This window comes from Gossypium hirsutum, chromosome D08 (assembly GCF_007990345.1).
Source record: "Gossypium hirsutum isolate 1008001.06 chromosome D08, Gossypium_hirsutum_v2.1, whole genome shotgun sequence".
Lineage (NCBI taxonomy): Eukaryota > Viridiplantae > Streptophyta > Magnoliopsida > Malvales > Malvaceae > Gossypium > Gossypium hirsutum.
The window spans coordinates 61,124,152-61,147,168 of record NC_053444.1 but is presented as its reverse complement, the minus strand read 5'-3'; the positions used below and the strand labels follow the sequence as shown (position 1 = coordinate 61,147,168).

At 32.4% G+C, this 23,017-nt stretch overlaps 3 protein-coding genes across 3 annotated transcripts; 2 read left to right on the top strand and 1 right to left on the bottom strand.

Moving 5' to 3' along the window:
* Positions 1-828: 828 nt before the first annotated feature.
* LOC107936688 (uncharacterized) lies at positions 829-3,866 on the top strand. Its single transcript, XM_016869437.2, has 7 exons — positions 829-1,038; positions 1,120-1,206; positions 1,808-2,032; positions 2,148-2,303; positions 3,018-3,071; positions 3,147-3,293; positions 3,370-3,866. Exons 1-7 carry the CDS (start codon positions 847-849, stop codon positions 3,820-3,822), a joined length of 1,314 nt encoding a protein of 437 aa, XP_016724926.2. The 5' UTR covers positions 829-846; the 3' UTR covers positions 3,823-3,866.
* Positions 3,867-5,284: 1,418 nt separating this feature from the next.
* On the top strand, positions 5,285-8,448 carry LOC107936680 (GMP synthase [glutamine-hydrolyzing]). The gene is made up of 6 exons (XM_016869427.2): positions 5,285-5,916; positions 6,278-6,528; positions 6,635-7,010; positions 7,105-7,236; positions 7,326-7,501; positions 8,021-8,448. The coding sequence occupies exons 1-6, from the start codon at positions 5,371-5,373 to the stop codon at positions 8,142-8,144; spliced, it is 1,605 nt and encodes a 534-aa protein (XP_016724916.1). The 5' UTR covers positions 5,285-5,370; the 3' UTR covers positions 8,145-8,448.
* A 4,238-nt stretch (positions 8,449-12,686) lies between these two features.
* On the bottom strand, positions 12,687-15,981 carry LOC107936704 (transcription factor EGL1-like). The gene is made up of 8 exons (NM_001327402.2): positions 15,391-15,981; positions 15,065-15,319; positions 14,876-14,972; positions 14,749-14,763; positions 14,611-14,667; positions 13,675-14,520; positions 13,173-13,592; positions 12,687-13,074 (listed from the first exon to the last, which is right to left on the bottom strand). Exons 1-8 carry the CDS (start codon positions 15,513-15,515, stop codon positions 13,003-13,005), a joined length of 1,887 nt encoding a protein of 628 aa, NP_001314331.2. The 5' UTR covers positions 15,516-15,981; the 3' UTR covers positions 12,687-13,002.
* Positions 15,982-23,017: the final 7,036 nt, after the last annotated feature.

The window sequence follows — 23,017 nt, the reverse complement described above, 5'->3', positions numbered from 1 at the left end:
ATAAGACAATAATTGATTTTATTTTTAAGAATTTTTATTATATATAATATGTTATAATTCATTTATTTTAATTAATGATTAGTATTAAAATTATATATCAATTAAAATTAAAATTTTAGATTTATAAATAGAATTCAATAGTTAAACATTTTCAATCATGTAGCATCTAAATAAAATTATGTATAAAAAAGTAAAGATTATTGTTATTAAAATACCTATAAAAAGTAGAGATTGTTTCTATTCCAAAAAAATAGATGGAAGATTATTTTAATTAACACCTTTGTGTTTTGGGTAATTTATATAATATTTGACGATAATAAATACCTAATTAAATGTCAGATTTGGAAAAAAAATGAAAAATTCAAATAATACTATAAGTCTTATTATATCAAACATTTAGAGATAAATTCAACCCAATTTGTTTTTATATATTTTTGGTTTATCAGACATTGCCTAAATTTATTTATATATTTTTTTCAAAAGAGCTAACTATATCTGGAAATTTTTTTTTACTTTTTTGGCAAAGAATCTCCAAAAAATATTTTAATGTGTATTTAAATTATTTTCTATTTAGTATTAGTTACCATTTCTGAGAATATATGTTGAATGTAATAAGGTTGCTTAATAAGCCCTTATCTCCTACCTGTTTTATTGAGACCTTTCCATTTGTGAATTTCATGCCAACTATCAGCAATAAATAATCAATTATAGCACATTATCATTTAATTTTTATGATTCTTAGCCAAAAAAATGGCAAAGCCATAATGTTTCATGTATTCAAATGACTATATATTGCAAGAACAATAAGACAAAACCAGTATCATTTGTTTCAATTGTTGACAGAACATGGAAGCAAGTAGGTTGATGATAATGTCCGCAAGACAACCTAGGAATTTGGTTTTACTTACAATGTTAATGCAAATAATGTTTGGTCTCTTACAAGCAGTTGAAGAATGGCAGGCAGTATCGGAAGAAGAAAAGCTGGGGATGGAAAGACAACTCAAAATTATTAACAAATCTCCCGTTAAGAGTTTCAAGGTAAGCTTGAAAAATGATTCAAACATGGCATTATATTAAATCTACATCTCTTTTGACTATTTGTTTTCATGTAAAAAACAGACAGATTATGGGGATATCTTTGATTGCATTGATATTTACAAACAACATGCTTTTGATCATCCTTTGCTCAAGGATCACAAAGTGCAGGTCAACAATCTCTTTCTTTCTCTCTCTCTCTTTTTTTTTTGTTAAAATAAGTTGTTAATCCATGTACTCTATAATTTGAGATTTAAGTTAAAAATTCAATTTTTATTTTTCAATTTAAATATCTTAGTCCAGTCATTTATCGTTTTGATAGTTTCTGCCAAAATTTGTTAACTTAAAAGGAGGGGGCAAGCAAGGGCAGTAGCCCCATAAGTTAGTCCCTAAATTTATAAAATCTTAAGTTAATATATAGTAAAATTATAATTTACTCTCCAAAATACTAGAATTTCGATTTAGTCTTTTTGAAAACCATAAAGATATAAATTAATATAAACGGTGAAATTTCATTTTAGCTCTCATAAAAAAAATATACAACTTTGGGCTCTAAAAAGATCTACCTTCACCCTTGCATAGTCAAAATTCTAAAAACAATTTTAAAAAATAGTTATGATTTTAATAATTGGATTGATTTTTTTAAATAAAAAAGTAAAGAGGACTTAACCTCTCAAATTTTATACAAATATAGAGAATAATAATATATTTTTTTAAAAAATTATCGCTTTGGTTTTGGGTAATCAGTCTATTAACATTTTTTTTAATACAGATGAGACCAAAACATATACCAGAGTCGATGGTGAGAGGCAAATCTCCAAGGTTTTTGCCCAAACACATAAAATGCCCACCAGGATCAGTGCTCATCAAAAGGACTACCCAAGAGGATCTAATCATGGACAAGAAAATAAAAGCTTTAGGATTGATTAATTATCCTACAAGCTCCCATTTTAACACCACCGGTGTTGGTCCAATTGATTTAACAATAGGCAATGCCGTAAGCAAAATCTACCATAAATTTGATTATTGGTTTTATATACTTACATATATGTATATATATACTGCTTTTCACAACAAGGTCATCCATGGTTTTTTCCTTTCTGTCTGTACAGTATGCTGCTGCTCATTATGAAAAGCACAATTTTGGAGCAAAAACAATCATGAACGTGTGGAGCCCGACTACTTTATCTGATCAAGCTAGCTTCGCTTATCTATGGATTGCAAATGGCCCTGCAGATGCACTTAATGTTGTACAAGCTGGTTGGGGAGTAAGTAACACTTGCCACCTCTTTATATTCTTGCCAAAAAGAAAGCCATTTGCTAATGGTTGGACGGAGGAATGGGGTGGTGATAGAAGGTTCACTCTGTTTAGGACAAGATGGAGAGTCGTTTGATTGGCTGGTCAGAGTTTGTGAATAAAAGAGAGATGTATTTGTAGAAGAGGGAAAAAAAAGAGAGTCTTGTCCCAATGTATCACATATCAACCCATGGTTGGTGGACACTAAGTGGTGTGATTTTATAGGCTTAAGTAGAGTGGTATTATAACATGCCCTAAGTTGCCTTGGATAGGATGTGGTAGTTAGAAGTTGGAGTGAAGGTTAATGAGTGTATCCCATTACCGGAGCTAAGAGATCCTGCGAGGGGTTATTCTTGAGGAGGGGCGAATTTAAAAGACACATGCAAGAGCCTTGGCTACTCTCAAATGGAAAAATTGTCTTTTAATCCCTTAATAAATGATAGAATTAAAAGTTATTATGTGATAAAATTACACTTTAATTTCTCAAAAATGAAAAGATTTCTAATTAATCTTTTCAAAAGTTATGAAATAATAAGATAATACAACATAAAAATACACTTCAACCTTAAAAGTTTGTAATTTAATTCCGTTCCCTAAAACAGTTTCTAAATTCATCCCTCCTCAAGGGGTCTGCATGTATTGCTGGCGACGCCTAACGGGGTGTAACACATTGAATTTTTTTCAGGTTCAACCACAGCTTTTTTCAAGCAACTACACCAGGCTCTTAACTTACTGGACTGTAAGGGTTTTATTTTATTTTTCCTTCAAAATCACTATTCCTTGTTCGTGCTAATATTGTTCTTACACCCAACAGGTAGATGGTTACAGAAAAACAGGTTGCACTAATTATCTTTGTCCAGGATTTGTACAAGTTCACCGTCAAATAAGCCTTGGAATGGTTCTAAACCAGATTTCCATTTACAATGGAACACAAAGTGATATAGAGATTGCCATACTTAGGGTAACCATTTTTTAGCTGTCAAATCTAAGCATTAACGTGTTTAACTGAAAATCTTTAACAACCAATTGTCTTATAGGATGGAGAATGGTGGCTTAAGTTATTTAACCAGTTCATAGGGTATTGGCCACAAAAACTGTTTTATTACATGTACGGTGGTGCCAATGTGGCTGTATGGGGAGGAATGGCTGCTAGCCCTACAAACGAGCTTAGTCCTCCGATGGGGAGTGGCCATTTCCCTAAAGATGGTCATCAAAATAAATCAGCCTACTTCAAACAAACACGAATATGGGACAATGTGAATTTTGTTGATCCAGAGGCCGACAAGCTTGTGTTGTCTGCGACCAGACCTGATTGTTACGGGTCTGAGACTGCTCCCGATGATGCTGCACCCAATGCTATAGATTTTTTTATGGGGGACCAGGACAATGTAATCTTTGAGACAAGAATGAAGTATAGTTTTTTAAAGAATTTCATTCTCGGGGGGGGGGGGAATAAAAGTGATTGGACAAGAATGTTGTTTGTTATATGAGTTGAATGAATATGGGGTTCGTTGAAATGTGTTGGAAAATTGTTACTCGTGAAATTCTAGTCCACAAGTTTTGTCTGAATATTATTTTAAGAATCAACCAATTTTGTTCAGTTAAAGTAGGGTGTGATTGAGATATTGATGTTCACATGTTATTTAAGTTGAATTTGAAAAAACACAGACTCAATTAAGTTATTATTGAGTTTAAGTAATTAAGTTATTAATCGAGTCGAATTCGAACTTAATAATACTTGATTCGAATGACTCTCGAGCTTTATAGCTTTTCATATATTTTATATTAGGGTAAACTATACCTAAAGTCACTAAATAATGACAATATAGAACTTTTGTAAAGCAATAAGAAAGAAAAATAAAATACACAAATTTTATGTGGAAACCCTTTAAAAAAAAAGTTACGAGTAGAGAAGAAAAAAATTCACTAGTGTTGAAAATCGAATGAGACAAGAGGAGCTCCGACTACATCTATTTAAAGGCTGAAAGTGTTGCATGGTCCGTGCTGTAGATCCCCTAGTTTTACCACTATATTATTTGTTTATTAGGAATTTAAGTCACATAACTCTAACAAATAGTAATTTTATGTTTTGGTCACCCAACTTTAAAAGGTTACAAAATAGTTATTAAACTATTCGAAAGTTTTTATTTAATTCATTAAACTATTAAAACTACTGTTGTATAGCCTTCTCTATTCATATAGCCTATATCAACAAAAAGCCCTTCCTCCCATTCTCTTCTACAGTTCAATTTTTTTTTCATGAAATAGCTTTGAACATCATGAATCTACAAATCAAAATCCAAATAATTTTCTTCTCTAATCTCCAACGCTAATTGTCAAATTGACTTAGATCTAACGTATGTTCTTCTACTCATCGATGTGTATTGATCCACCGCACCAATTATTGAATCATCACTTGGAGATTGCTAGTCTGGCTTTTAAAAAAAAACCTTTAACAGCCTTGTGACTTAAATAAAACTTTTGAATAGTTCAATGGCTTAAATGAAAACTTTTAAATAATTCAGTGACCAGAACATAAACTTACTAATAATTTAGTGGTAATTTATCCTAAAATAAAAGGGTTCATTTATGCTAATTTATGAGAGGATATTGGAGTTTTGATGGAGAGATGCAACTCAAAGTGTGCCGTAGGTGAAGATTTTCTATTATTTAAATGTTTAGTCGTTGAAATGTACCAAAACGAAAAGAAATGTTTAGTGGTTGAACTTGTACAAGCATCTATGCTAATTTAAACGGTTTAAAACATGTAGAAATCTTGGAATTTTTCCTAATTTTTTTAATTATATTATTATTAAGTAAGTATAATCGGTGTAATGGATCAATTGACGAGTAAAAGTGTTTGAATTTTGGTTTAGAATAATTAAATTTACTAATAGTGTAATTTACCCTTGCTAATTAAATATCACTTCCCGCCGATTTTTTTCCCACTTTCCCAAACCCCATTGCCCCTTAAACCCTTCCTTCCACCAGCACTTCCTTTTCTATCCAAAACGAATACACATTCATCACTTGCCACAATGGACCCAAAAGCCGTGAAATCTGACTTAGTCCTCATCCTGGACTTCGGTTCGCAATACACCCATCTCATCACTCGCCGCATTCGCTCTCTCTCCGTCTTCTCACTCTGTATCTCCGGCACTTTCCCACTTTCCTCCATCACTTCCCTCAACCCCAAAGTCGTTATCCTTTCCGGGGGACCTCACTCTGTCCATGCCGATGATTCTCCTTCATTTGCTGATGGGTTCGTTGAGTGGGCTCAGTCCAACGGTGTTTTTGTTCTGGGTATCTGTTACGGACTTCACTTGCTTGTTCAGAGACTTGGTGGAGAAGTTAGGGTTGGGGAGAAGCAGGAGTATGGGAGGATGGAGATTGAGGTTGAGAAAAGTTGTGGTATTTTTGGGGGAAAGAAGGTTGGGGATAGACAGGTTGTTTGGATGAGTCATGGGGATGAGGCTGCTACTTTGCCTAATGGGTTTGAAGTGGTGGCTAGGAGTCAGCAAGGGGCCGTCGCTGCCGTTGAGGATAAGGATAGGAGGTTTTATGGGTTGCAGTATCATCCCGAGGTAGCTCGAGCTTTTTCACCGTTTGTTGATATTTTGGGTTTTATTTTGTGTTTATTAAGGTTCTTTTGATTGTTACTTTTTCTTATATTTTTTATTTAATGACTGATAATGAACACATGATTTAAATGCAACACCAATTTAAACGTAGTTTTTTTAGTATAAAAATTAAATCATGCATTTTGCACTTTAAAAAAATTAGTTCTTTGGCAATTCTTGCATCTTGGGAGTAACTGGCAAATAGGACCTAGGTTCTATTTTGAGGTTGGTTTTTAAGAAGTAATTCTTTTTTGGTGATGGGGGCTTATAGTTATGCTTTTGATTCATTTGAAGCAGTTGAATAATTTTATGTGATTATATATAGGTCACACATTCCCCAGAAGGGATGGAAACGCTGAGGTCTTTCTTGTTTGAAGTTTGTGGAGTGAATGCTGGCTGGAAAATGGAAGATGTAATGGATGAAGAAATTAAGGTGATTAACAACATGGTGGGGTCTGATGATCATGTTATCTGTGCTTTATCTGGAGGTGTTGATTCCACAGTTGCCGCAACTCTAGTTCACAGGGCAATTGGAGACAGGCTTCATTGTATTTTTGTTGACAATGGTTTATTAAGGTATGAAAGGAACTACTTGAATTGTTTGAAAAGAATTGCCAAATAGTACCATTCTTAATAAGTTTTTTTAATTCTTTGCCTGTACATTTACTACATGTTTCTGTAGGTATAAGGAGAGAGAACGTGTGATGGAGACCTTTGAAAGGGATTTACATCTGCCTGTTACTTGTGTTGATGCAACTGAGCAATTTCTTAGTAAGCTAAAAGGGGTTGTAGACCCTGAGCTTAAAAGGAAGATAATTGGGAAAGAATTTATCTGTGTCTTCGATGCTTTTGCTAAAGAATTGGAGAATAACTTAGGAAAGAAACCTGCTTTCTTGGTTCAAGGAACCTTGTATCCAGATGTGATTGAATCTTGTCCCCCACCAGGAACTGGAAGAACTCACTCTCACACAATCAAAAGTCATCATAATGTTGGAGGTCTTCCTAAAGACATGAAATTAAAACTCATTGAGCCGCTTAAACTTCTTTTCAAGGATGAGGTTTTGATTCTTTTCCTTGATGGATGACATTTAGTTCTAAAATTGGTTTTTCACCCTTTAAACTATTTCCCATTTTCTTCTTTTAATATGCAAGGTTCGTCAACTTGGGAGGATATTGACAGTTCCTTATTCATTTTTAAAGCGCCATCCATTTCCTGGGCCTGGCCTTGCTGTACGAGTCTTGGGTGATGTAACTGAGAACAATGCCTTAGATACTCTACGTCAGGTATTTTGGTATTTACTTGAGGAAGTGCAAGCTTGTGTATAATTTGTTATGATTTAGCATATTTTTCCTCAAGAACTTGTTTTCCCCAGGTGGATGAAATTTTTATTCAGTCAATTAAAGATGCTGGTATTTATGACTCCATTTGGCAAGCTTTTGCTGTATTTTTGCCTGTAAAATCAGTTGGAGTTCAAGGTGATCAAAGAACACACTCTCATGTTGTTGCTCTCCGGGCTGTTACAAGTCAAGATGGAATGACAGCAGATTGGTACGTTTTCATTGCTCTGCATTGCTTTGCTCTCCGTGATTGGTGCAATGTTTATGTGCCCCACCTGAGCCAGTTGTATACAGTAACAAGCATATGCTCAAATGTGTCTGTAACTTCGGGCTGAGTTTATAATATGACTATATGCAAGAAGGATTAATAACCAGATCATATGGTTCTCATGACTGGTTGTACTTAAAGCAGTTTAAGCTGGAAATCTTGGGAAGAAGATTGTTAGTGTTCTACAGTATTGATTCTAATATGTAGTAGATTCAATCCAATTCTAGTGGTGGCTGAATAAAATGTGACAACTTCCTACGTTAATTAATATGGAAGTCTCTCCATCCTCTTATTTATTATACGTTATAAGTTTCTCAATATTTATTAAAAATCACATTTTCCTTTGTCTTATTGATTGTGGTGCGGCTAAAACCAAAGAATTTAACTTTAGGTCCCTTTTCCCACCTCTTAACTCCAAAATTCCGAAGTTCTCATTTTCCTCTTGCAATTTTGGAATTCCAGGTACCATTTTGAACGTGAGTTCCTTGATGATGTTGTCCAAAAAATTTGCAACAATGTTCGTGGTGTGAATCGTGTTGCTTTAGACATTACATCAAAGCCCCCATCAACAATTGAATGGGAGTGATGCCATGTTGGATGTCAGTAACAACTCCATAGCTGTTAAGAGTGAAGGTGATATATTCATTGTGTCTTTACTCCCCGTTCTTGGTGACAAGAGAGAAAGCTGTGTTTAGCAGGATCTCTTAATACAAGTTACTGGATATGTAAAGTCTATACCATATGCTATTTCTGCATTGCCTATTTCTCACAACGAAATTGTTGTCAACAGTTGGTGTAAAATATTTCTATTAGAAAATTCTCACTATTAAACATTTTTTCTGTGAAAAATTTTCACTTTTAAACATCATAATATACAGGTCATTTATTTTTCTCGAGTGATGATTTTTTTTTTGCCAAATATGAAGAGCATATTTCTCCGAGTGTGCCTACAAGTGTTTGTATTTTTATGTTGTTTTAAAACTGTATCCTAGAGTAAATTGCATATGATCTGACCTGTCATTTATATAGTTTCTTACCCTTCTGTTCTATAAGAAATTTAGCATATGAGAACAGAGTGCAAATGTTTACTTTGGCCATGTGCTCTAAAATCGTTTTCATCTCTTGGATTCAGTGGATGTAACCATTAGGTTATGCCTACCAGAGTTTTATGCCAAACCAATTACTGTAAGTGTCAAAGTGTTGCTATGTTTTCTATGATGCATTTTATTATGGATAGTTGGTGGTGGTAAATGATGGCTAATTTTTACTAAGCAAATCATTCCTGAAAGGTACTGGTATGCTATAAGCAGATTCTTCTACCATGTATCCTTAGATTGCAATCCAATTGAAGGATCTTGTTATGTTTCCATATATAATAATTTGTGAACTGCAAGATTCTATGCACTTTCAAATGATATTATTTAACAAAGTTCGTGCACTTTCAAATGATATTATTCAGCCTTTTCCTCAATATACCGAACTCAATCTAGGTCTATCATTATCTATCAAAACATACACTCATTCTGAATGTTTAAGAATAAGTGGGCTGGATTTGTTTGCCTCTCTGATGGTCATTAAACTAGCTATAAATACGATTAAGGCAAGCGCACCTATCAAGTAATAATATAGTTATGGTGAGTAGGGAATATGGCATCCACGAGGACTAAAAGTATTAGTAATTATCGTTTTTCTATTATTTAGCCGATAAATTGGAGTGATTGTTTTTAATCTAAAATAACTAAACTAATTTAACTAAGAATGTAACAGAGAATGAAATAGGAAAATAATCGAAGATAACCAATGAAATAAACAATACCCAGGAAAGAATCCACTTAGACTTTACCTATTATTATAAATCTGAATTAAGTGCTAAATTATGTTAATATCTCTTTTGAGAGTAAAAACAACTGACTCTAGGTTGATTAATTAAAATCTCTTTCTAATTAAAATCCCTATTGTCGCATTAACTCTATCTATGGATTCTCCTATTAGATTTGACTCTAATCTGGTAGATTTATATCGTCCTATTTATAGAATTGCATGCAACTCCACTCAATTATGTTAGATCTACTCTTAAACAGAGACTTTTGCTCCACTGAAATAAGCACATTAAACTTGAATTAATATCTCAGAAATATTAAAACAAGAAATAAGCATACATAATTGAAAACAAGAAGCAAGTATTTATCGCGTAATCAGAAATCAAATGATAAGATTCATCATAGGTTTTGTCTTCCCTAAGTATTTTGGAAATTTAGTTCATAATCCTGAACAGAAACATCTCAAAGTTAGGATAACAACAAGACATAAAGAAACTTAATAAAACCTCGAAGTAAATTAAATGGAGATCTTCGATCTTGAAGGAGATTTGCTTCTGAGTTGATTCTGCCAGCGTTCTTCGAGTGTTCTCTTCAATCTTCTCTCAGTGTACCCTTAGATCTTCTTCTAATTAGTATTTATAGATTTAGAATGCTCGGAAAGCTTAAAAATTGAGTTTTTTCGCGTATTTGGGAAGCAAGGTGCAATATCAACACGGGCTGGCACATAGGCATGTGGTCAGCCCGTGTGGAAATGCCCAGGCTGTGTGGATCCTGGAAACAGCTCTATTTGTCCAATTTTGGCTCTTTTTTGTTTCTTTTTGCTTCCAAATGCTCTCCTAAGTATAAATACATGAATTTAAAGGATTAGGAGTATCAAATTCACTAATTTACATAATTAATCATCTAAAAACGCATCAAGAATGGGATTAAAAATATGTTACTTTTATGGCTTATCACTCTCCGAAGCTCCTGTTAATGTTAATTTACTGTCAGACCTAAATAAATTTGATTTTTGGTATTAATTCTAGTCAATGCTTGAACTCATTAAAGAATTTAGAAGAAGGTTATGAAAGGGAGTTCTATGAATGTGAAATTGGAAACCGTCATGGACATATGAGGATATTAAATTATAATCCAGCTGACCAGCATATGATATGGAACAAAAGAAAAATTGGAGTGGGAATGCACATTGATATGAACAGCATAACAACTTTATACCATGATGAGCTTGGTGGGGTTCCAAATGAGATCAAAGGAATGGAGCAATGGGAGTTCAAGATCATCACAACACCAGGTTTTTTTGAAGCAATTCTTCAAAAGGTTCTCTCTAGCATTCTTCTAGTGATTTGATGATTTACCATCCATTTATGTTGCTTGGATTACATAAAGACAATATGATTCAACAGTGATTAGTCATGAATTCTGAAACACATACTGTGATTGGTTTTCTTTATGTATATGGAATCTATGGTTAGAATTATGAATGATGAGAGCTTGTTAGTGGACTCGATGTGATTGTTTTTGTTCTCTTGCCTTTATACAAACTAAAGTATTAATACCCTTTTTGAGAGTTACGATAGGGTATCATGCAAGGATTGTTGGGTCCCAATTGGACCCTGTTTGGTCAAACATGGCTTGGGATTTTGATTGGGATGCTTGCTGCTGCCAGCTTAGGTGCCTGACAAATGCTTTCATAAGATCTGACTGAACCCTTTGTTTCTTATTTAGTGATAAACATTGAATTAAGACTAAACTAACTGGTTAGATATAACTAAAGATTGAGAGTAACTTTTTGTAGTGGAATTTGTAGGGAATGATGAATAGCCATGATTAACTACACTATAAAACCCCTTCATTTCAAGGTCCCCACACTTCACTGCAATGCAAAGCAATCTTGAATTATTATAGTTTTCCTGGTAATCAACTTCACTATGTTTTGACTATTCCTTCAGTTACAGAATTTAAGATGCTTTTGTTTTTATTTGAATGAACAGGTTAGGGCAGGGGGAGGTACTGACCAGTGACCACCAAATCTTGGCAGTAACAAAGCAAAGGTTCAACAATATTTTCGGTGGAAAAGGTAATTGAGTTATTGGAAATGAGGGAAAAAAAAAGGTGCACTTTAAAACTCATCAAAGCCTTCAAAAAGAAAGAGAGAATAAAAAAATTAAGACTATTGCTAGGGGGTGAACTGGTTCCTGTCAACTTACATATATTAAAACCCTAAAATTTGTCATGTCTTTGCAAACTTTGTCAGCCTTTTTCTTTTTTTTCTTGGTTTTTTTTTGTTCATTTTTAAACTTAACACTTTTTTTTACTTTGTTTTTACCTACCCAATCGTGCTCTGCTCCCTCTTCTTACCTTGTTTAAAGCTAGAAAAATACTTCACTTTCTTGGCCCAAGAGAAGTCACTATTTGGTTAAACCTAAGTTGAATTTCTTTTTTATTTTTTAACCAAGTTGAATTTTATTAATCGAATTCTAGCATGTGAATGTTTTGAGGGGATTTTTCTATATTAGTAGAAGAAATAGTATTTGGGTAATTACTATAGCAATTATAATAACTAAGCGTAACATAGTGGTTATTCATCTCGTTATTTAATTATATAGTCTGGGTTTTAGTTTATACTTTTGAGAATAAAGCACATTCGTGACTAACTGATTAGAGCACTTACAGAATGTATACAATTTTGATTTTTAGCATTTATAGGCTATACTCTCTTATTGCATTTATGTTATGTTTGGTAGGATTACTATTATTTTCACATGTTTACATGTTTTAGTCATGTTAATCACACGACTTGTTTGTGGTAGAAGGAAAGAGAACTTTTTACCTATTTTAGAGGACTTATTTTTTATAAGAATTTTTACACATCTTTTTAAATTTATACTAATTATTTTTATTTTATTAATCACTATTTATTAAATAAAATTTTTATTCAGATTATTACGGTTAGGCTGCTACTTTATGAATTCTAAGTAAGTATCTTCTCTCTAGGTGTGTTTCATTATGATGTTGATCAAGTTTGCTTGGTGTTGTGTCTTTTCCAACCTTGTGAGTCTACACTTTTGTTCTATTCTTTTTAGCTTTAAAAAAATTATTTAGAAAATTTTTATACCCACATCATTACCCAATGCTAGAAAAAAAAATCCCATGTGAGCTAAAATAATATAACGCACCCCCATTAGGTGGGTTGTCAGAAAAAGAAAGAAAGAAACGGGCTTCATCATATCAGAAGCAATAAAGCTATAAGTAAGGAAAATGGGAACACCATTACCAACATAAAGTGTAAAGCCAACTTCCTCAAATGAGATCATGGAAACCTAGATTAATACCATTATTATACCATAGTTGTTGAAATTCGAACCCCTACCAATCCTGTTTCCATGTTCGAACAAGGCTCAAAGCTGTTTTCCTGTTACAGTTGCAAGGAAAAGTTGATATTTCTCAAAGTTAATGCATGGTGAAAAAGATTGATGTCCTTGGTCAAGCTTTGTTACAAGGCTCCAAACAAGGTTTAATTGCCTTTACTTTTACTACTTGCATGCAGGATCAATCTTGCTTCTGGCACCTTATGACATGGGATCTTACAAAAGAAACTGGTAAAATCTAGAACAAATAGCTTCAACACTTGCTAGCAATTCTTTGCAATGCTTGCTCGATTGGTCCTGCTTTTGCAACACTTGATCCTTTGTACTGCAATAACCACAGATAGTTTTGTTTAGAGTTTGTTTGTTTCAACATAAGAACGTTTGCGAACGTTCTGAATCGGTAGCAGATTCGGTTTTATTTACCTTGGATTTTATGGTCAGGGAGAGAATCCCCTCAGTGGTAGATGACTGAACTGAGTGGCAATCCAAATTGAGAATGCTTAATGCATCCATTACCTCAAGCAAAATTCCTTCTCGCCATGGACACTTGAACTCGATTAGAAGCTCCTTGTTGTTCATACTGAGAGTAACTTTATCTGTTGAACCGTCTTTAGATGCAACATAGCCGATCTCTTGATCAGCTTCATCAACAACATCATAGGCTTTCCTTTTACTTAGGGACGATTTCTTTCCGTTGTTGGTTTTATTATTGCCGTAGTTATCTGATGTTCGCTCGATTTTCGTTCTTGCTTCTGACTTTCTGCAAGATTCCAATTCCGCAACCCTTCTTTCGAGGGTTTGTAAGTATTCTATCGTGACATCTAGTATAGAAACCTTGTCAGCCTGCGTAAAGGATTGAAGAAAGCTAGTTACTAATTAATGTTCAAATTATGAATAACTTAAGGGGAGTGTTAATTTAAGCTACCTTGTTATTTGCAGGGACAAGTGATTTCAACATCATAAGTCGTTCGTTTATTTTTTCCCTCCGCTTCCTCTCCGATAACACATGGTTTCCGCAAATTTCATCAGCTTCGGGTCTCCAAGCTGCATCTCGAACAGCATTAGTTTCAGGAGATTCAATCAATCCTCTATCATGCATATGAGGAACCAAGAACAATATCTTCTTCAGTAACTTTTGAGGGGTTTCATCTCTTTCTTTTTGAGGCTTCACCAAGCCATTTTTCTGCCATCTGATAAAGCTCGATTCCTTGTTAGAGTTTCGAAACTGTGGTCCTAAAATCAACGGGTGTGAGCTCTTGAATAAGGCCGAGAGAACTTCATGGAAGTGCCGATCATCGTTTTGACGATCAAAAGATGTTAGTTTAGTCTGATTGCACTCTTCAACATCTTGCAAACCATTATCATTTTCTCCCCGGCAAAGAGGAACGACCTTTCGATGATCCGCAATGGTTTGAGATATGCAGTCACTTGAATTCAAGGAATGGTGAACACAATTGCTGAACTCTTCATCCATGAATTGCCAACTTTGTACTTGAGAAGCTCCACCATTTATCCCTTCAATCAATAATGAATCTTCTCTTGATTGCTTAGGCTCCAAGCCGTCCGGACTATCATCAGGAGAAACCGTTTCTAGTTGTTCACAGCCTAATATTGGACTCAATTTGGTGGCAAGGATCAAAGGATCAAGAGCTGGACAAGCAAGATCGTTGTTCATCCCATCGACTTGAATCGATCTCTTAGAAACAATCGGCTGTGGATCATCCAAGAGCAAAGTTTTAACGCGCTGAATGAGGCTCAAATCTTCAAATACCTACACAAAAAGCAATCAATATAACAGCATTAAGTAAACCGAAAGCAAATTTCCTCAAACCAAAAACAACAGCGAAAACCAAAAAGTTACCAAATCAGTCACACCGAGCTCAACCACACCTCCTGAAAACGGAAAGCATACTGCAGTCTGAAATTGAAACAAGTACAAGGATTTCAGTAAGAAACATCGACATATATGTAATAATACTAAAGCCCTTCCAAGGTTTACCTGAATCGATGCACTCTGCGAGAGTCGGTTGCCGGAATTTTGAGCCATGAAAACAAAAACCAAATTGTCATTTCTGAGACCATATGAACTTAGCTTGAACTTTAGCCAAAAGCATAAAGGGACATACCTTAGCTAGTAGTGAACGACCAAACACTTTACTGTCAGCACAATGAGCATTACAAAGCCAAACAGGTTGACCACTAGACAATGTTCTTCCAGGTAATCTAACAACAAATTAGATGAATAATTAACAACCAGAAACATTGATTTTTGTTTTTTTTTCTTTTAAGAACAAAGAACATGTAAGAAAGATTACCCTTGGCCAATGTTGAATACAAATGACATACAAACCAAGTAATACCATTCAGTATCAGTAAGATCTTCAGGAGATAATGCTGCTGAAGGTCGTTTAGCTTGAGGACTGCTTTCACCAGCTGAAAGAGACTCATAAAGCTGTCTCAGTTGCTCACTTCTCTGTAAACTCAATTGGTCAGTGTTGAGTTCTACAGATTGAACTGTTTTCCTTGTCTTTATATCTCCATTGTAATAACCTTCTCCCCATTCTAACACCCTGAAAAGTGTTTTAAGTTAACAAACAATAATAGCCAGAAAAAAGACAAACAAAAATGGAGAATCTTGTACCCTGGTTGTCTAGTTGATATGGACCAGAAAATTGCATAACTCCATTGAATGTTCCTCACAGCAAGAGCAAGTTGTTTCTTCAGGTTCATTGGTACTCTCTCTTGATGTTGAACTCCAGTAGACATTTCAAAGCTAAAAGCTACATGTATGTGTGTGTGTGTGTGTGTGTCCACCAACAATTAGATCAGATGCAAATAGATTCCAACTATACTGGACAATGGTGAGTGGCGACTCTTTATTTCACAAACACTCACTGTAATGAAAACTCTAGAAGGTTGTGGAATATTCCAACCAAAGCATCAAGAAAAAACATGTGGTAGAGTTGAAGTTCATGATTATTTTACCCCTAAACAGCAAAATCTAGATGGGTTTTGGTCTCACTGCTGCTGTTTCCTATACCAGAAACAACCCAGAGCTCAATACAAACATATTATTTTGTCTGAAACAGAAACCAAAGATGAAAACTTCAATAGCTATGAAGTCAAAGGAATGGGGTTTAGAGGTAGCTATGAAGGTTGAAAGGAAGAGGAAAAATGGGTACGGAAAGGAACTTGCGAGGATTATTTGCAGATATACTCAAAACTTCAGGCTAAGAATAGATGCAATTAGTTTACTATTTTGTGTTCAGAAAGGAGATACTGTTTTTGAAGATCTGTGTTTACTTATATGCTAGAATTATTGCCACGCATTTGTATTTTGGGGGGGGGGGGGTTTAACAAATTATTTTAATAAGATTAATCTAGTTATAAAAAGTAAAATTTTTAAAATTATTTGATTATCATAACTCTTTTTCTAGTAGGTCGGGTAGATTTAAATCTTCGAGTGAAAGTGTGGATTATTAAACATACATGTAAATTATCCGCTATAAATAATTTTAGACATTATATAAAAAAATAAATATGATACAAATTTATAACAAGATTAATATTAAAAAAAAATTTAACATCCAAATTAATCACTTTAATTAAAATATTCTTTTAAATATTTTGTTTCTTTATCATGATAAATTATTATATACATCATTTACTTTAAATAAAATATTCTAACACTAAGAAACAAATAATATAGGGTCTATTATGTATCGTATTAAAATAATGTTTTAAAATTTTCATACAACTCTGATACATATTTCACTCGACTTATAAATTGAGGGTAAATTAGGGGTTTTCAGAAAATAATTAAGGCTTTAGGTATTCTTTGTGATATTTAAAAAATAAGTCGATTTTTAGAGAGAAATAGAAAACGTGTCTTGCAGAAAAAGTATATTTTTTTGAATAATTTAATTACAGATTTTGATTATATCTGTTTTTTATACAAGATTTAGAATTATTTATAGTCTTTTTTCAACCCATAAATAAAAAAATAATGCATTTCAACGCACTCGAATTAACAATAATACCAATATAATGGAAAGAGATAATAAAATCTTAATTGGAAAAATAGATTATATAAACGCAAATTGACAGAAAAAAAATGGTCCAACAATCATAGTCAACAAAGGCACGCAACTTTTTATTTCTTTTAATTGTTGTGAAACCAAAGAAAACACTGTTTTAAATTTAAAAAATTTGATTTTAATGGGAAATAAATGAAACGTAAATAAGCCAACTTTCTTTCTTAATAACTTGAAAGAAAAACAGGATTGTGTCAGAATAAACTATTACATCAAATACCCATATGCTGTGCCAATCAGATTTATGTCTATCAGGATGAATTTTGAGAGGGTTTATTAGAATTCTTTTAAAAATTTTATAAAATTACTGAGAAATTTTTAAAATTTATAAAGAAATTTATTAAAATTTTCAATGCATATAAAAGTATAAAGAGAATTTTTAAAAATTTAGAGACTTAATTAAAAAAATTAAAAAATTTTAAAGGAGAAATGAATCTGGTAAAAATCCTGAGAGGGCAAAGGCCTCCCTTGGCTATCATATTATTGTCTACCTCTAGTTTTGTTAGAGACCGACTCGTATAAACAAAAAAATATAAAAGATAAAAGTAGATAAATCAAACACACAAATATTTAAGTGGAAAAATTCCTCCGAAGAGGTTAAAAAATCACAAGTAAAGATAATTAAACTAATGGTCTGTTTGATTGCCAGTAAAATATTTTCCGTAAAATGATTTCTGAAAAATGTTTTACTTTTCTGTAAAATGATTTACTGGAAAATATTTTCTGGTGTTTGATTGAATCTGTGTAAAATATTTTCTGCTGCTTGGCAGATTTTTTAAAAATATTTTTCGGAAAAGTTGTTTTTACATATATTAATATATATTAATAAATTTTTATATTTTAAATTATTTTTACATATATTGCATTGATTTATTTATAATAATACTCAATTATTAAGCTACAATATTAATCGTTATAAATTGAAAAAAACTAATATCAAATAAATTATTTGTAATTGTGTTAAAAAAACAAGTATTGAATAATTAAAAAAACAAGTTATTGGAAAATCGATAAACAGAAGCAATTTTCTACCGGAAATGAAGGAAGGAATGAAGGAGGTGATAGAGAGGAGAGCACGGAAAATGTCTTACGGAAATTGAAAGGGTAAGACATTTTCCCTAAAATGTAACCCATTTCCCCTTATTTTGGAGTTCATTTTCCAAATGGAAAATATTTTCCGCCAATCAAACGCTGGAAAAGTTGGAAATGATTTTCCGGAAAATCAATTTCGTCAATCAAACAGACCCTAAATCGACAAAAACGAAGAGTAAATGATATGGAGATAAAAACTAAATCCCAAAACCTAAAAATAAGAACTCACAAAACTTAAACACAAAATTCCCTAAAAACTTGAAAAAGCTATTACATAAATGTGTTGTGGGTTAAATCTTTCAATGGTAGAAAATTGCCTATTTAGAGGCTAAATTTCATGTACAAATTTGACTAAAACATCCCCAAAATAATCAAAGTTTAAGTAGGGAAAGAAATCAAAATTTAATCGGAAGAAGAAAATCGAGAAGCCTTGTGAACACATCGCTACATCATGACATGTCGAATCTTCTCGTAGTGACGTCGATGGTCGTCTCATTAGGACAACGCTTCTTCCTCGTCAGGACGTCAACTCTATTTCGGCCAAAAATTGCGAGGCACACTCCACAAGTTCAAGTTCTACTTGTGTACATCATGTGAGGATGAGTTAGTTTATTGAGTTTATTGAGTTTATTGTAAAAGGTATAATGTCAAATTTAGTCTTTCACATTTACATCTTTTATCAATTTGGTCATTATTTTTTTTTCACTTAAATTTGTTTCTTAACTTTTTTAAAAGAGTTCAATTTAACCATCAACCTTTTGAAAAAAAATCAAATTGATTTTTTTTAACAGAAATACTAGATAAAATGTTAAAGTTTTAAACATAACAACCCACATAGCAATTTGCATGTACTACATACTTTTTTAAAATTTTTACGAACTTTTTATAATTTGTTTGATTTTTTTTAAAATTTGTAATTTATTTGTTGATGTGGCATATAAGACAAACAATGTCACATTAGCATAAAGTGCACGTGGCCTACCACGACAACATCGCTAAAAAATTAACGTTGCAGTCAACATTTCTATTAAAGAAAAATAATTTCTCTTTTTAAAAGGATAATGGTCAAATTTAATTACTAATTTGATAAAAAAAATTGTTAAGAACTAAATTTATCATTATAAAATTATAAAATTATAATTGTTGTGGGGGGCCTCTTTCCAAATTTCGTAATTTATATTCATAGTGTGTTTTTCTCATTTTTGGAACAAAACTCAAAGATTATGAAGAAAAGTACAAGATATAGAGGTACTTCTTTCCATTGAAGTAGGGTTGGCTTTGCTTTTATATTTGATCCCAATGTACAGGGATGTGTGGCCAAAGACGAAAAAGATATAGAGATAAAGATAGAAGGGGGACACCATTGAGCATATTTAGATAGTTGCCTGTCTACTTGTGTTAAAATGTTTTCATAGATACGATTTTGGTGAGAAATAATTGAGAAAACAACACAACAATATTTACCAAATCCAGAAATAATGGTTCGGGGAAAGATACTTAACTGCTTTTTATTGTAAATGGATGAAATTTTAATAGAGGGATCAATTTATTTTTTTATTTAATATATAGGAATTAATTTACTTATTTTTAGTATAAAAACTTTCATGATACTTCTTTTTCGATTGTGCATAATTTTATGCATTATCACGAACCGAAAAATAATTCAATAACACATCACCTAAAATGAAATTAATTAAGTTTATTTATTTAAAAAAATTCTGATGTATCATCGTCTGGTTGACTAATGTTGTTTTCTTATAGAATTTTTAATTTATAAATATATTGATCAAAATAGGTTTCAAGTCCTTTTATTTTTTGTATATTTAGAATATAACATTTTTATTTTTATTTTAAGAATTTAATCACTCTACTTTTAAGATTTTAAAAATGCAAGTTTAATTATTAGCATCGTTAAAATTCTTTTACTAAATCTTAGATCATTACAATGCTAATTTTTTTTATATGACTATCAAGTGGATCATTACAATGGTTTAATATGTCCCTTTTCTGATATAAAAAAGGAGCAGCTTGACAGGGGTATTGATTGGTTGAAACATTCGATGAGGAAGCTAGATAAAAAAGCCTTTACGAGCCTCCTTGTGATCTTGTGGCTGCTTTGAGAAGCAAGAAATTCGGGCAATATTCAAGGGCTGAACCTTGTCTCCTCAAGATGTTATGATTTGGGCTAAGACTATTCTTTGGGATTTCTGAGTCTAGAATCTCATGTTTGTACCTTTGCTCCATAGGAGGTTAAGAATTGCTTATTGGGATCCCCTCTTGTGACGGAGAGCTAAGCCTAATGTCAATACAACTTAGATTAGTGATGAGAGACGCGTAGCGGTTGGAGCGATCGTTCGAGACTAGAAGGGTTTGTCCATGCTGAGTATGTGGGCACCTTCGATGCCCCTTCCACCGAGGCTTTGGCAATTATTGACTCTCGCAAGAAGGCGTGCAAGTTGGGATTTAACCATATTATTGGCAAGTCAGACTGTTTATTTATTGTTAACAAGCTTAATAGTGACATTTTGGACTTGTCAGTGACATTTATTCTAAGGAGTGATTTTTAGTTTATTTATTTAAAGATTTTATATAAAAATATTTAAAGTAAAAATACTATTGTAATAATATTTAATATTTTTTTAAAGTTTTTAAGTTATTTTCTAATTAAGTTAATATCTTGTCAACTTGTGACATCACTTTATTAAATATTTTAAGTTAATAAAAATGTATATAGATGCATGAATAGGAGTTGTTGAAGAGTTGATTTATTCATCCTAACTTGAAATTTCCTCAAGGAAAGTTTTTGTTATAACCATTAATTTACATCTAAAACCTAGCTTGACAAAGTCACTTTTAATTTTGTTTATTGTGTATGCTTTGCAAGAGACACCTCCTCCGCACTTCATGAAGAGGTTATTTTTGCCAAATCTCACCTAGGATCGAGGATATGTCACTCAACCACTTTGATAGATGGTTGTCAATCACACCATACAAAGAGGTTATTTTTGTCATATCTCGCCTAAGATCAAGGATATGTCACTCAACCACTTTGATAGATAATTGTCATTTGCCATTTATAACCCAGTTAGATCAAATCTTATAGTCAATCTAATAAGTCCACCCTCCAGTTGAACCCTCATCTCTATTTTCATCCGCATTTCCCCTAGCAAGAGGTAATGTAAACCAAGGGTTTGATGGATGAATGGACTATCTTGTCATTTAACGTAGGTGTAGCCCACCATCACCTAAATATGCATTAACTAGTGACCAACTAGAAAGACTTTTCAGCTCTATATGAAAAGACACAAATATACAAAAATTGAAGAGCTTCGGGAGCTAATATGCAATCTGCTAAATCCTTCGTCGAACCCCCACCTCACAATTTCAATAGCTCACATAGGAGCCGCACTCTAGAATGGTTAGAGTTGTGTAATTCGATTTGAAAAGTTTGAAGTGTAACTCACTTGTTAAAAAAATAAAATAAAAAAAATAGGAGGATATGCGGCTTATTCCTTAAAAACGTGTGTAGTCAAAAATCTCTTATATTATTATTTTTCAATATTAGTAAATTTTTCCTCCTTTACCCGTGATTTTTTCTGATAAAAGTTTTTCACGTAAAATTTACGTGTTCTTATTTTTCTTTTTTATTTTTTTACAATTATTTTTATTATTATTATCAACGTATAGTACAACAAAAAATCAAAGGCGAAACCGTAATGTTAGCATACATAAATTCACTACACCAAAACAGGCTTTTAGCGGCACTTTTAGCGGCGTTTGGATAAAAAACGCCGGTAAAAATCAAGCATTAGCGGCGCTTTCTGGAAATCGCCACTAAAGATTGAGCATTAGTGGCGTTTTTAAAAAAATGCCGCTAAAAATGAGCATTAGCGGCGTTTTTCAAAAAAATGCCGCAAAAAACCTTAGCCCAACGGTGTCGTTTTCTAACATTTCGTGGCTTTAGCGGCGTTTTTCAAAAAGCGCCGCTAATGCCTGGGTCTTTAGCGGCGTTTTTGGAAAAGCGCCGCTAATGGTAGGGGCTTTAGCGGCGTTTTTGATAAAGCGCCGCTAAAAACATTTTATCTTACTTGGTTTATTTATATTAATTAAATAAATTTCAATTTATTTCTAATTGAATATTTAAAATATTCAGAAAAAATAATAACACGTAGAAATAATTTGAAAATAGAACACATGGAACAATTAAAATACCATTATTTAAAATAATTTTAAAGTTTTTTAGGTATATGATTAATTTAAGATTTAAGGCCGGTTTAGGAGTTACTGTTTTAAGGTTTATGGAGTATGGATTTAAGGATTATGGATTAGGGATTATGGTTTAAGGGTTGAGATTTAAGGTTTAGGGGTTAGTGGTTAGGGGTTTGGGGGTTAAAAGTTAGGGACTTAGGGTTTATGAGTTCATGGGTCAAGTTAGGGTTTTGGGTTTAGATTAATTATTTTTTAATTTATTTTTAAATATTTTTTTAATTTATATATTAAATAATTTCATATATAATTGAAAAAGATAAGATAGTATTAATTTTAAAATAATTAATTAATTATTATTATAGTTTAGGGTTGATATGGTTTACGGTATATGGTTAATTTAAGATTTAAGGCAAGTTTAGGAGTTACTATTTTAAGGTTTGGGGATTATATATGGATTTAGGGATTATAGTTTAAGTGTTAGGATTTAAGGTTTAGGGATTAAGAGTTAGGGGTTAGGGGTTAAGAGTTAGGGATTTAGGGTTTCAAGGGTCGAATTAAGGTTTAAAGTTTAGATTAATTAGTTTTTTTAATTTATATTAAATATGTTATTATATAATTGTAAAAGAGATAATAATAAATTTAATATATAGAAATTATGAGTATAGTTTATATTATTTAAGAGATATATAATAGATAGACTTTATATATATTGAATGGTTAATTTAGGGTTTAAGGTTTATTTGAGATTTGTTAAATGATACAATTTTATACAATTAATTAATTTTTTTATATTTAAAAATATTTAATTTAAACCATTTGATATATTTGATATGGATATATAGGTAATTATTTAATTTGGATAGGACCAAATTA

Coding starts and splice junctions, on each gene's coding strand:
- LOC107936680 (XM_016869427.2), top strand. CDS start 5,371: ATGGACCCAAAAGCCGTGAAATCTGACTTAGTCCTCATCCTGGACTTC. Junction 5,917..6,277: donor GGTTGCAGTATCATCCCGAG/GTAGCTCGAGCT, acceptor GATTATATATAG/GTCACACATTCCCCAGAAGG. Junction 7,011..7,104: donor AACTTCTTTTCAAGGATGAG/GTTTTGATTCTT, acceptor TTAATATGCAAG/GTTCGTCAACTTGGGAGGAT.
- LOC107936704 (NM_001327402.2), bottom strand. CDS start 15,515: ATGTCTACTGGAGTTCAACATCAAGAGAGAGTACCAATGAACCTGAAG. Junction 14,973..15,064: donor GTATTCAACATTGGCCAAGG/GTAATCTTTCTT, acceptor ATTTGTTGTTAG/ATTACCTGGAAGAACATTGT. Junction 14,521..14,610: donor AGCTCGGTGTGACTGATTTG/GTAACTTTTTGG, acceptor CTTTTTGTGTAG/GTATTTGAAGATTTGAGCCT.
- LOC107936688 (XM_016869437.2), top strand. CDS start 847: ATGGAAGCAAGTAGGTTGATGATAATGTCCGCAAGACAACCTAGGAAT. Junction 1,039..1,119: donor CTCCCGTTAAGAGTTTCAAG/GTAAGCTTGAAA, acceptor TGTAAAAAACAG/ACAGATTATGGGGATATCTT. Junction 3,072..3,146: donor GGCTCTTAACTTACTGGACT/GTAAGGGTTTTA, acceptor TACACCCAACAG/GTAGATGGTTACAGAAAAAC.